This window comes from Astatotilapia calliptera, chromosome 12, assembly GCF_900246225.1.
Source record: "Astatotilapia calliptera chromosome 12, fAstCal1.2, whole genome shotgun sequence".
In the NCBI taxonomy this organism is placed as follows: domain Eukaryota; kingdom Metazoa; phylum Chordata; class Actinopteri; order Cichliformes; family Cichlidae; genus Astatotilapia; species Astatotilapia calliptera.
In genome coordinates, this window is record NC_039313.1 from 3,871,455 (window position 1) to 3,884,926 (window position 13,472).

At 41.7% G+C, this 13,472-nt stretch overlaps 2 protein-coding genes across 2 annotated transcripts; both read right to left on the bottom strand.

Annotated features, from left to right (window-relative positions):
- Positions 1 to 7: 7 nt before the first annotated feature.
- On the bottom strand, positions 8 to 5,995 carry rnf10 (ring finger protein 10). Its single transcript, XM_026187757.1, has 17 exons — positions 5,399 to 5,995; positions 4,564 to 4,748; positions 4,245 to 4,450; positions 4,072 to 4,162; positions 3,788 to 3,972; positions 3,398 to 3,534; positions 3,133 to 3,287; positions 2,775 to 2,900; positions 2,411 to 2,651; positions 2,169 to 2,302; positions 1,950 to 2,067; positions 1,767 to 1,868; positions 1,546 to 1,683; positions 1,321 to 1,406; positions 1,181 to 1,238; positions 453 to 617; positions 8 to 334 (listed from the first exon to the last, which is right to left on the bottom strand). The coding sequence occupies exons 1-17, from the start codon at positions 5,559 to 5,561 to the stop codon at positions 261 to 263; spliced, it is 2,364 nt and encodes a 787-aa protein (XP_026043542.1). The 5' UTR covers positions 5,562 to 5,995; the 3' UTR covers positions 8 to 260.
- A 3,043-nt stretch (positions 5,996 to 9,038) lies between these two features.
- On the bottom strand, positions 9,039 to 13,451 carry pop5 (POP5 homolog, ribonuclease P/MRP subunit). The gene is made up of 5 exons (XM_026187947.1): positions 13,348 to 13,451; positions 13,129 to 13,271; positions 12,705 to 12,854; positions 9,857 to 9,940; positions 9,039 to 9,600 (listed from the first exon to the last, which is right to left on the bottom strand). Exons 1-5 carry the CDS (start codon positions 13,365 to 13,367, stop codon positions 9,491 to 9,493), a joined length of 507 nt encoding a protein of 168 aa, XP_026043732.1. The 5' UTR covers positions 13,368 to 13,451; the 3' UTR covers positions 9,039 to 9,490.
- Positions 13,452 to 13,472: the final 21 nt, after the last annotated feature.

Below are 13,472 nucleotides of genomic sequence, written 5' to 3' on the forward strand. Positions count from 1 at the left end.
ACTTAAATTGACTCATAAGGCTTTCATTGTGACACGAGCATGATGGTGCAAAGCTTTGGCCTTGTTGTACAACAGAAATGCAAGTTAAACCGATGGAAAGACAAACAGCTCGAACAGGTGATGAAGCCAGTGGAACAATGTTTGAAGCAGCATGAACTCAAATCCTTTTCCATAGCTTATAGTTCCAGAAAGATCTGCGTGAAACTGAAAACACAAGCAGTGGGGGAGAAACAATATGATTAAATGAACTTCAGTGTTGTCTACTTTGTGTGAACCATGGATGTGCTGAATAGAAGCTTCTGCTTTTTCTTCTTCTTTTTTCCTCCTTTTTCATCTGAAAGAGAAAAATCCCAGACGGGAGTGAGCGTGTGATCGTCTCTGAACAAACAATGAGTCTAGTCAGAAATATCAGGCTTCGGCTAAGTAGATGTGAGGGATCAGAGGTTCCTGACCTGGTTCAACCACAGGTTGTTGAGAAGAAACTGGACCACTGTCCAACTGCATAAGTGCCTTCCCTAAAGCCTGACTGAAGGAGTTCTGAAAGTTGGGCACTGGGACACGGTCTGAGCCGTCGCTCTCGCCATCGCTGTCTGCTGCTGGGGGAGCGAGCAGCTTATCTGCATGGTACAAGGCACAACATTGAGTTCAGGAAACCTCTGGGTGTTGCAGTTCCAAAAACTGGTTTTACCAGAAAGGCACAATAACACAAAAAGCTTTGCTTATTTTCACCCACTCGGTACGTGCAATTTGTAACAACTGATATAACCACATAGACAGGAAGCACAAACAGAAATGATGAGGCTGGGGTTTTATTCTGAGCCAAGGTTCAATATATCAGATTTTACTCCTATGACAAGTTGGGTTTAAATAAAAGTAGCAAAAACTGTGTGACTCTATTATTCCACCTTGTAAGCGGATGTAGGCAGACAAACCCTTTGATGACAACATGGGTACATTATCTGGCTCTTTGCTCAAGTATTATCAGTTTATAAAGCAGACTAAAACTGCACCCCATAAATACAAGCTTACTGCTGTAGCTACTATCATGAGCCAACCAGGCACCTCTAATCAATTTCATTTTAACAGGAGTTGGCATTTTAACTGTGAGATTTCACATTATTCACATTTACAGCTTAACTGTAACAAACAAGGCACCATAACATCTACACTCCTGCATTACCTTTCTTTGGAGTGATCCTGGGCCCAGCATCAGCTCTTGCTTTCCCATCTCTTAGCATCTACACAGGAAACAGTCTTATTAAAGCACTGCTGAGCTATGCCAACCACTTAAGTCACAAAGAATACTGTTCCCACACACACCTGTGCAAAGGACATGCAGTGGGACTCATCCTCCACACTACCCACGACAGGTGACGGCGTATTCAGACTTGGGAATTTCATTCCATCTGAATTGACAGACGTTTAAAAAAAAAAAAAAAGAAAAAAAATTTATGTGTGTCATGGCGTTTATCACCAAAAGCCACACAGGCAGCTGACAGGAGGAAACTCTTATCAAAAAATGGCAGATGGAAGGGGTGATCTTACCAGAGGAAGGGCTGCTGCTGAGGGGCGAAGGAGGCGCAAAGGTGAAGTCAGGCTGGATCGGGGGGCTGCTGTTGTGAGGTGGAGAGCCGAATGCTGGGAAATGCTGAAGGTTCTCCAGTCCAATATGCACCTCAGGATCTGGGGAATGAAAATGCAAGTACTATGGACCTCAATTTCAAAATATGAGGTATATAAAAGGTGTAATTTTCAGGTATACTTACATTTACCCTGCTTCTTGTTCTCCTCAATCTCAATTCGCTTCTCTCTGCGTTTCTCATCTCTCGCCTTCTTCTGCCTCAGGCGTTTTCTTTTCTCCAAGTCATCTAAAAGGTTTAAAGGACGATTTATTTCATCTGAGAAACCTTTACAGTAAAACCCTTAAAACAAGTTTTAAGTGTTCTAACCTGCAAACATGTCCAGAGTTTCCTGGGACAGGACTGGTGGTTGCAGTGCTAGCTCACAGATGCTGAACTCGCACGTGAGTGGCAGATGAGCCAGATAGCGATGCCGGCGGCGGATCTCCTGCAAGAAGGAAAGGGGGATAAATAAACTAAATGTGTTGACTTAAATGAAAACTACATTAAACAACAGAACGTCAGTCTTTTGTTTCTTTGTTTGCTGACCTCTGTGACTGTCTGCCCCACTATCTCCACCACTGTGGCGGTGATGGATTCAGGACTGGCCTCCAAGCTGCCGTATTCACGTAGCAGGCAGCGCACGTTCACGGGATGCAGGAACATCTGCTGGCAGTCGTCAGCTTGACGGAGAAAAATGGAAAGCAGGAAAAAAATAGGGATGAGGAAATTTTACATATTACGGCAGGAATTTTATCCTGGGTAGATGGGTGGAGCAGAGGATCACCAACCTTGGTAGAAATAGTAATAAGGTCCAGGCACCACACTGGCTGAGGGCCGGCCTGACTCTGCCTGGATGGCCGGGCTCTCCTCTTCAAGCTGGAGCTCTGAGGTGGAATCCCCTGTAGCTGCAGGAGGCTCCTCCAGCACACTCTCTAGAATCGCTTCGGGAAAGCCTGGCAGCTCTACATCAGCATCTTCCGGAAACTCTGCCACCTCGTCATCAAATGCTGAGGCGTACTGCAGCACGGGCTAAAGATGAAACAAGACAGAGGCGATAAAAAACCATAACCAGGACCACGCAAATAGGATACATTTGATCCCATCACCAGAGATACAACAATGTGAAAAAGGGTAAAGAAGGTTTAGACTCACCTTGGCACTGCTGATGTTAGTCACCCCTTCTTCCACAGGAGAAGAAGGTTCTTTCATAGTCAGAGAGGACAAGTCGAGGCTGTCTGCATTCTCCTTCTGCTGCTCCAGAAGCTTCTCCTCTTGCTCCTAATCACAAACACATACAGATAAAGACATCATCAGTTAACTGCTTATTTGGCTTCCTTAGACAAAACAAACAAACAAACAAAACACCCAAGAGAAAATGGATTTAGCGGCATAGCAAAAAAACTTTTATTCATACAAATTAAATGCGCTTATTTCACTTTATTTTGTCTATTGCATTATTTATGTCTATGTTGTTATGTCTTAGTTGCCAAAGATGTGCACGTAGCTTTACCTGTAAAAGACAAAGGGCGCTCTGGATGAAGCACCCTTGAGCGTCCTCTTCCTGGCTAAGCTGAGCCTGAAGAATTCCCTTCTCCTCTGCCACCAGGTTCAGGACCTGTGCCGGGGAGGTCAGCAGCAGCTTGGAATATGGACTCAAACATGCATCTATGAAATAAATGTGAACAGAGTTTAAAAATACCTTTAAACTTATATGAAGTCTTATATGAATTTAAAAGTGAAAAATGATCTTGTCCATAAAACTGGCACAGACTTGCCTCCAAAACGAACAGGCTCCTCCACCTTCACCCACTGAGAGCTAGGCAGGGCCACCAGAGCCCCCTTCTCTCTTCGCATCAAGCGCATGGTGATCTTGTCACCAGCCACATACTGTCTGGTCTCCATAGCAACCACACTGCAACAACACAAGCAAGTGGTTAAAAACCAAACAAACCGAAAAACCCTGCGCAAACTAAATGAACCTGTTTTAATATCTCCATGTAGCAGGAGAACTTGTGAGGGCACAGGGCTCACAGGTAAGCAAGCAGCAAAGAACTCATTTGTATATACTAAGAATTATGATGTCTAAATGAGCCATGGGGGGGGGGGGGGAGTAACTCCTCTTCTCCTTTAGACAGATAGCAATGTTTTGCTTCCTTCTGTTTTACCTCTTCAGGTCAGCTGTGTGCACTGCCTCATAGCAGATGGGGCACTTGGACCAGCTCTTGTCACTAAGAGACAGGTAGTGCAGCATGCACGGCCAGCAGAAGATGTGTCCACACCGGGTGATGCGGGCTGCCACAGGAGGGTACAGGCAGATGGGGCACGATGGCACCTCGTGGCTATAGATGCGCTGCAGAATGAGCAGAAATGGCTTGTCAAGACACGTGCTTTCATTTGATTAAATATTGGTAGTTAACACTTCCCCGTCAAAACGCGGAGGATAACTCACCACTTGTTGCACACAGTCCCAGTTGACCAGGGTGTCTGGATCAGTGAAGTGAGCCTTGTAATCCTGGTCATCAGTCACCACAAACTGACAACTGCAACACACACAAAGGTGAGATGAATCCCAAACATCGAGTCTCTGCATTCAGAATCATTTTCGTTTGGGAGGCCGCTTACTTGGCCTGCAGAAAAAGCTCCTTGTTGAAGGGCTTGTGCTTGTGGCCCCATTTGTTTCGACGGCCCCAACAGGAGTGGCCTCCGTCTCCGACGCCACCGTTACCTCCACGGGGTTCAAAAGTGAAGTTCAGCAGGTGGTTCAGGCTTATTTTTTTCGGTCCTGCCAACTGAGCCGGGCTGAACTCGGCCCGGCGCGTCTCTGCTACCTGGTGACACGAGGATTGATCGCAATTGACCAAATGAATGTCAACAAGGAACTGCTGAAGTTTTCTCACCACTAAATGAGGTCAGTACAACATCAGCCTTTGGAAACACGCACCTCCTCACGTCGTCCTCCACCTGTAACTCCATACTGTCGTCCTCCACCTCTCTGAGGGGGTCTCTTGTCAAAATTCTTGCTTTTCTGTGAATTGGTGCGGCGAGGGCCGGGGAAACTGTCGGCTTTAGGAAAGGAGGGCTCACGCTTGCGGCTGTAACGCTTGGAGCCTCCATTATTTTTACCTTCTGAAATCCAAATAAAAAATTTTTTTTTAAAAAAAAAAAAAAAAAGCCTTAGGGGGGAAACATTTATAAACATCACAATTCAAGCTGATTTGTAATGTGAAAGACCCGATGTCTAAAAACAGTAGATTAAGTCTCCTGTAATTGAGTCTGTAGGTAAAAACTAAGCCTTTTGCACATTTCCACCCCATATAAAGAAAGTGCAAATACAGTTTCTTACAGAGTTCAATGGTGTTTGTTTAGGGCACATCTTAATTCGTGTGTTTTGGATTTTCAGTGCATTTTTTTCAGGATTTAGCAAACAAAATACCAGTTTTCATGCATCTGAAAACACAATAGTTTTGTGAAAACTATACAACTAAATATTTATTTACGTACATTAGTAGCTTTGGATTGGTAGCGGAAATGTGTCATCATGTCATAAAAAAAATAAGTAAAACAATGCTGGATGGAAATATCGGGTACTTTTGTGACAGCTGGTGGGTCAAATGTTTTGACAGCTACATCAGGTCCTTAGCCATACAAGGTAAACAACCTCTGCAGTACGGCTAGGCCCCAACAGGCCACAGGGCAATGGGTGTTTAGCTACAAGAGCACACAATGTGTTTGGCAACCTCATGTGATATTTATGCCGTTTCCTGATATGTGTTCACCTGTTTTGGGTTTAGATTCGCTCGGTGCCGGGCCTGTGGAGCTGGAACGGGGCGGAACCTTGGTGCTGCTGCTGCTGTTGGGGTTTTTCTCCATGTTTGTCTCCGTGCAGTGAACGGTGTTGAGGCCGAGCTCCGGGCAGAGAGCCGCCGAGCTCTCTAGCATAAAACGGAAAAACGGAGAAGGAAAGCGGGCTGCAGTGAGTGCGGGTCAGGCGACGAAGGCCCTGATTCATTTCTGTCAAACGCGGAGACCCCATCACGGCGACATCTTGACCATAAAACAAACCCGAGAAAAAATAAGAGACACGGTTTCGGCGTCTCAAGTTATCGGAGCAGTTGGAAGTGAGGACGAAAAATCGTCACGCGGGGCCAAGACCCCCCGAATTTAGGATTTTTTCTCGCTAAGGGAAACAATATGCCCTTAACAAGGCGATAAATGTTTTCCAAAAGCTGGAAAACCTAAAAATTCCGAGATTTTAGCCAAAAAAAATATATCCTTCAAAACGAGCTTGCACTAATGGCGACGGGTCGCCAGACAGGAACCTGAGAGACCCGGATGTTTCTTGTACTCCCTGCCGATTTGTTTAGTAGTGATGTGTCGGTCGCGAACGAAACGGCTCTTAGAGCCGCCTCTTTGAAGTGAACGACAAGATCCGACTCCTTATTGGGAGCCATGGGTTATTTTTTTCTTTCTCTCACCCTCTCTCTTGCCCTTTTTTCCGCTTCACTCCGCACGCGAGGCTTGTGCTTTGCGCTGGGAAGAGTGGGGAGAGGCGGTAGTTGCACTCGCAGTAGCACAGGAACAGAGCCAGAGAAAAAGAGAGCCAGGGACAACAACGTCACATTAGAAAGGTATAATAATCATCCACAACTATTTTCATTTGCAGATGATAAAGGATTCAGATAGTTTATTCATGTAGGCCCATATGACAGAGAATGTGCATCTTCTTTTTGTTTTCATATTTTAATTTATATTTAATTGTGTTGTGGTTTGCAGTGTTTTGTGTTGTTTCACTTTAAATTTGTTTAAAAGGAAAAAGCTGAAATTTTAAATAGTTAAAAATTTAAAATGTGAATAGTTTGGTTTTGTATTATATGATTTATTTATTTATTACATTTTATGTGGAGTGAATAAATAAAATTATATTTACGGTGGCCCCTAGAGACAAAGCACGTAAAAACTCCGAAGCACGTACAAACTCCAAAATGCGTACAAACCCCGAAGCACGTACAAAACACAACAGAAGTGCTCCAGGATGCTAGGCGCAGTGTTGAGCTTTTGTTACCTAGTGGCTACACAAGCCAGGAAGTACCAGCGACTGGATTCGGTGTGTGGTAGTAACAGGTAAATGAACTTTTTTTTTTTTTATTATTTGAATATATATATGAGTGCTTGTGTATAAATACACAAACAATACACATATGCTTTCAATTGTGTAATTTAAGTGATCTAGGTAGCTCTGTTTTGGAAATTCAGTTAACGCTAGAAATGTGTTTTGGAGTTTGTACTTGCTTTGGAGTTTGTACGTGCTTTGTCTCTAGGGGCCACCATATATATTTATATATAAACATATAAATAAATAAAACCACAGGGTTTTTTTTACATTAGGAATTCATTTTGTGCACAATTTTATATTATTGTTAATAATAAATTAATTAAAGCAACAAAACAACCTGAAGATCCAGTTGGGAGCCAAAAGAGCCGGCTCTTTTTAGTGAGTTGAGCCAAAAGAGCCGGTTCTCAAAAAAAAGAGGGGGAAATCCCATCACTATTGTTTAGTAAAGAGGCCCGTGCGAGGGATCATGGGAGACGTAGTAATAACGTCCATGTCAGATTAGGATTAGTTTATTGGATTTGGGGTGATAAAATAAGTTTAGTATACTTTTGTTTTCTTCATACTTCGTGTTTTTTAAATAGTTTGTTTGTTTTGGGTTCTTTTTTTTTAATGGAGTCAGCTGGAGTAGCTGAGCCAGATGGTGTAAATAATTGGTGTTACCTTTATACTGGGCCTTGGTGCAGACCCTCAATTTAACTAGGGCCTCAAACTAGTCATAGCCTTTGTTTCTGCCCCTCTCCAAAAAAGTTAAATTTTAAAATGAAGACACATTAACCAAGTAAAATAAACCAGAACCCAAAAACATTACCCAAATGCCTGTCTGAAAAGTTTAGTTTAAGTGTTTAATGCCACAAAGTTTTGGCATTAAGATTTTCAATGTACAAAACCCTTCTAGTTTTCAGATGGGTACATGGGATCACAGGAAGACCTTGTCTACAAATCTAAGTATGCAGCTTGGATACTGCACAGGGGTAAAAGTGGGGGCCTCACCTCATAAGACCATAAATGTAGAAACTAAGATTTAGGAAACAATAAGTTAATTTTATAAGTCATGGTCAGTTTTGGAGTTGGATATTTAGCCCAGGCTTGTTCACTGGTTAATGACTTACCAGTTACAAGGCATTAGCCTAACAGCATGCTCCGTCCACAGTTTGCATTCAGCCCCAGCACTCGCTCTTCAAAACACTAAGATGACCTTTGCGCTGCTGAAATTGCAGCTACTAGAACACAGAACACACACCAAGAATACCTGTTCAGTCTAGTCTTCGTGTTTTCTTCATCAGGCAATGGAAACTTTTATTTTTAAATAGATCCAGTTTTAAGCTTCAGAGCTCTAACTTGCAGCCGTCACCTTCGAAATAAACAGCAGGGCAGAGAGCGTACTCAGGATCAAAATAATGAACTCAAATTAAAATGTTTAACCTCCTAAGACCTGAACTCTTCCACGACATGCATTTTTAATTTCTCTTTGATATTTGGGCTGCTTGGGACCTGATGAATGTAAAAACAACGAATTACCAGATTATTATTTTTTTTACCTAATTTTTGTTTCTAAGAAAAATGAGAGCCACATACGAGGATATTCGTTTAAAATTTCGATAGAACAGTAGCAGTATAATGTCCTCGTAAGTGGATATCAGGCCCTTGTAGAGCAAAATTGAGTATTTTGGTCTAAATAACCCAAAATGTGATGTCCACATATGTGGACGCCAGGTCCTAGGAGGTTAATCTACCTCTCTGTGCACTAAATTTCAAACCTAACAATTTTCTGCAGCATTAAGCTCATTGTTTTTGCAAGTCTTGTATTTTACTGTATTTTTCATGTTCTTTTACATTTTATCACTAATTTTCCCCCATCATCATCATCTGACCACATCTCTTTTTAGAATAGGCGGCGCTCACAGGGATCATTTTGTGCACCGTCACGACACATTGAATGCACCTTTTTGTTTAAGTTTGCACAGAGCCCGAGGCAGAAAACACACCTTAACCTAGACAGCTGATAGCCATCATTGTGATACCCGATCTCTTCCACTGCGGTTTTTAGCTAATGCAAAGCATTGTGTTGAACTTTTGTAGTATATCTTTCTGGACGTCACTAACCAGTGGGTGATGTCATGATTTACATACAGCCTGCTGTATGTATCTGTATCCATAATTTTGTATACGTACTACAGAACATCTTTCTATATAATGAATGGTATATTCTTAATAAAATTATGAAAGTGCGTATTTGATTGCCTATATGACCCAGATGGTCTATGTGAGCATGTGAAGTACATGGAACAGCATCACAAACACTGTATCTTCAAACTATGGCTTTAATTTACAAATATGACAAAAAAGGAACCAATACAAATTAAACACACAAAATTAAATGTCTGACTCTTCAGAAGGAGAGCATAGTACTGTGTCGCACTGTGTAAATGCAGTTTTATTTAACTATCTAACTTATGATCATGTGATCAAACACATGACTTTGCTGATGAAAGACACTCAAGACAGTCCATCAGACCACTCTGCAACCCAAAGTTATCCATGTAAACCGTCCCTGCAGTGCAGAGAATTATCTAAAGGAGGAGGTGGAGGGGTTAAAAGTAACAAAAGCACTGAGAACCTGCTGCAAGGTACTCTTGCAGTTGTGAATCTATTTCTTCAAATGCTTCATACAGACTTCTCTTTCAGTCACAACAAAAAACAAGCACAACCAGGCATCCTACTTGAACCTGAGCACAGGCCCCAGCATGTAGTCAAGTCACTCCTCTTCTTCCTCTTCCTCCTCACTCTCTGAATCCTCTTCAAATGCTTCCTTGCTTTCTGTTAGGGAACAGCTTAGAATTGCTTTGCGAACCTGCCGTTTTTCTTCTGCAAATGAAACGAGGAGAACTCCGTCAAATTGCATTTTTTTTTGTTCATTTTGTGTTTGTTGTCCCAAGATCAAATGTTTGTTGTCTTCAGTGAACTACAAGATCTACAACTGAAGAGCTTGATCACATCCTATATGATTTAAGACGAAAGTTAAAATGTAGAACATTACAACTTTATGAGGATAATATTAGTGTAGTGTTAAGAAACACACTGACCAAAACTGCAAAATTTAGTGTTCAAATCAATTCTTTACCTTCGCTTTTACATTTAGGCAGCATTCGATGGAGCTGCTGGGTGTTGTATCGGATCAGAAACTTCTGACATGTTCTAATTGTCCCTGAAACAAACAAAAAACTCACCTTAAATTATATGTAGTTAAAATGTATGGTTCTGTGCAAAAGTCTTGAGCAACCCCTAATTTCTTTCTATTTTCCTTCCAAGGAGCCAGACCTCCTTATAATTGTTTAAAATCGTCGTGAGCAATAATTTTCCAGGCTTTCTGAAGGTCTTTCAAAGTTTTTTGTTGTTGGCTTTTCTTGGTTGCTTTTTCACTTATTGTGAATTCAGTCTTTCTACCTGACCATTTTCAGAGCAATGCTTATTTGTTTCTTAACCCCGACTGATGATTCATTCAAGTATTAAAAAAAAAGCACTTGTGGTGGGGCGTTGTCTGCGGGGCCGTGCGGATGCACCTGCATGGTATCCGTAATCATGCCCGCCGAGTTTAAAACATGGGGAACTGGGGTTTGTTGTGAGTTTTTGTGGTGTGATGCATGTATGGCTGACAGCCGAGAGCTGCAGCTGGAATGAATAAAATGGCTCAAAACTGTGATCTCTGGACCCGCTGTGTCTCATTCACACCACAGCACTTAACTCAAGGTATTCACCAGTGGCGTACACATAAATGTTAACTTAGCAAAGAACCAGTTTTAAACTGTACATAATTTGCTTCCACTTCTTCTGTTTAATCTATGAAAAAATACCAACGATAACAATGTGACGGGTGGGAAATAGTATTTTTTCCACTAAGAGGACGATTCCTAAAGAGTTGTAAGATGGAAACTAGGTATATCTCAGCATGGTCTGCAGTCCATTGTTAAAAAACTGAGAGAACTGGGTGACAAAAAAAGGAAGTGGCACACCTAAAAGACTATCTACGTGTATATGAAAGTCATGTCCTTAAGAAATAGTAAAAAAAAAAAATCCAGCAAAGACCTCACACAGAATCTGAAAGATGCATCTGAACTAGGGCTGCCACGATTAGTCGACTAGTCACGATTATGTCAACTATTAAAATCGTCGACGACTAATTTAATAGTCGACGCATCGTTTGAAGCTTTGTAAGATCACAAAGGACGCAGGAATGAGTAGTAGGATTTAAGAGTGTAATAACGGACTGAAACAGAAGATGGCAGCACTGCATGTACAAGGATGCCAGCTGCCGTTAAACCCCGAAGAAGAAGAAGCTGTGTCCCAGAATTCATAGCGCAGCCCAGCGCAGTTGTCAACAATGGCGGCAGCTAGTTAGTTTTAACTTTACTCTTATTATTCTTTCTGGGTCACAAAATAAACGTTTAACATATTTTCAGGCGAGAATGTAGCTGTGTAAACCTCAAATATCTGCTCAGTTTATCAAGACACCACATATTTTCAAAAGCGCTCCGACGTTTTCGGAGACGTCTGTTACCCACTAGCTCGTTAGCTAGGCGGGGGCAAGGCTAACTAGAGCCGTGAGAACACCGGACTCCCGGCAAATCGTTTTCAAACCCACCGCCGTCTTTCGCTAGTCAGGTTAAACATATATATAAGTCACTTAGATAACTTAAAAATGTTATTGTTTGGCTTTCTTTAGTATTTTATTTGTTCCTGAGTAAATCGGTTTGGCTGAGATTAAAGTTATAGTTTTTGCACAGCTAAAACTGTCAAGCAGACAGCTGATTATCAGAAGTGTGAGACGCTGGAGAATATACTCCGGTGTCCCGTTATATTTTAGAAAGCAAGGAGTTTATTAAACTTCACCGAAACAATCTGCAAATTTCATTAAAAATTAATAAACTACCATCTTGTCTTTATTTTTAGTTAGCACAAACACTTCAAGCTGTAAGCTAATGATAGTTATATAAGACCAGATGCTGCTGGTGCAATAAGCTGTACGCTGTACGTCCAATGGATGATGATCTGATTAGTCGACTAATCACAAAAATAATCGGTGACTAGTCGACTATCAAAATAATCGTTTGTGGCAGCCCTAATCTGAACCTTCAGCTGATGCACCTACTGTTCACTGCCTCATTAGTAATGATTTAAGTGGAAGAGTGGCTGTCAAGAAGCAGTTCTTAATGAAGGGAAACAACCAGAAGTCTGTCAACTTACACACGAACTGAAAGTCAGTGGCAACAGGTCTTATGGAGTGATGAATCAAACGTAGATTTTTTTTCCCCCAAACTGTCTCCAATAAGTACAGAGGAGGTTAGGAGAGGGGTACAACAGTGAGTGTCTACAGCCATCTGTAAAACATGATGGAGTCTATCTTGGTTTGTGGTGTGAGGGATCTTCTGAACACAGGAGATTAAGCATTAGATTTTGATAAACCATGCAATACCATCTGGAAAGTGTCTTCCTCGTGATCAACGATCTCAAACACATTGCCGGTGCAGTAAAAGCATACCTGGATTAAAACAAAACAAAACAAAAAAAAAAACAAGTCATGGACTGACCTCCAGTCAACATCATTGAAGCAGTGTGGGATCACCTTGACAAAGAAAGGAAAAATAGGCAGCCAACAACCAAAGAACAGCTTTGGATGTGCATGAAGAAGCCTGGAGAACTATTCCTGAAGACTACTTAATGAAATGACAGATAGTTCAGACTGTGTTGAACAATAAAGGTGGTCAAACCCTGTATTGATTTTCAAACTCATTTGAATTGTACAAACTCTGTTTTTGCCCTATATGCAGTATTTAAATTTATGATTGCACACTTTTCAATAAATCAGTGTAACTATTTCAGATTTTTTGAAGAAACAATGAGTGGCTCAACACCTTTGCACAGTACTGTATGTATTTTTCATTCTGGAATATTAGTTTACAGTTTTTTCTTACCTCCTACATGCAAACAGTTTAGAAAGCAGGGAATTTTTTGCCCACGAGTTTCAATACTGGTAATGAAAGGCAATGCAGACCACAGGAGTTTGTAACACCTTTTGGGAAAACGTAGAAATACTATTCCAGTGTGAGCGTTCAGATATTTAACTAAAAGGGGGGAAAAGACAAAAAAATTAAAAGTCAAACGACATTCCAGCAACATTAGCACGATGTCAAGAAGAATGTCGTCACCCCAGAAGCCAAAGGGCTGGGACTATTATTATTTCGTTTAACTTTGCTTGACCAGCTTCCACAGGCAAACATTACGAACAGCTAAATACATTTTAAAATTTACTTTAGTGCTGATGCTTATTTGAACAACTTTCACTGGTATTTTCAAGTGTTGTCGCTTGATCCTTGGAAAGTATCTAAAACTTCTTACCACAAAATCTAATGCTACACATAGCGGCCCCATAGTCCCCATGTGTGCGGGCTACCGCTGCCTTCACTGCCACCATAATTGCTCGGTCGTCGAGCAGCAACAGCTGGCTCCTGTCCGACACGTTGACTTCGCATAGTAAATACCTGCGGTAGAATATGTAGCGTCAGAAACTAGGAGCACACACGCTAGAGGAAACAGTATACGAATGGCACGTTTTACCTCGTCTTCAGCCGCACCATCGCTGCTTTACTCTACTTCCGTCGGAACTTCCGTCAACAAAACTCGGACAAGCGCACTAGCGCCACACGCTGGAAAGATGTAATGTATATTCGACACTTACATGG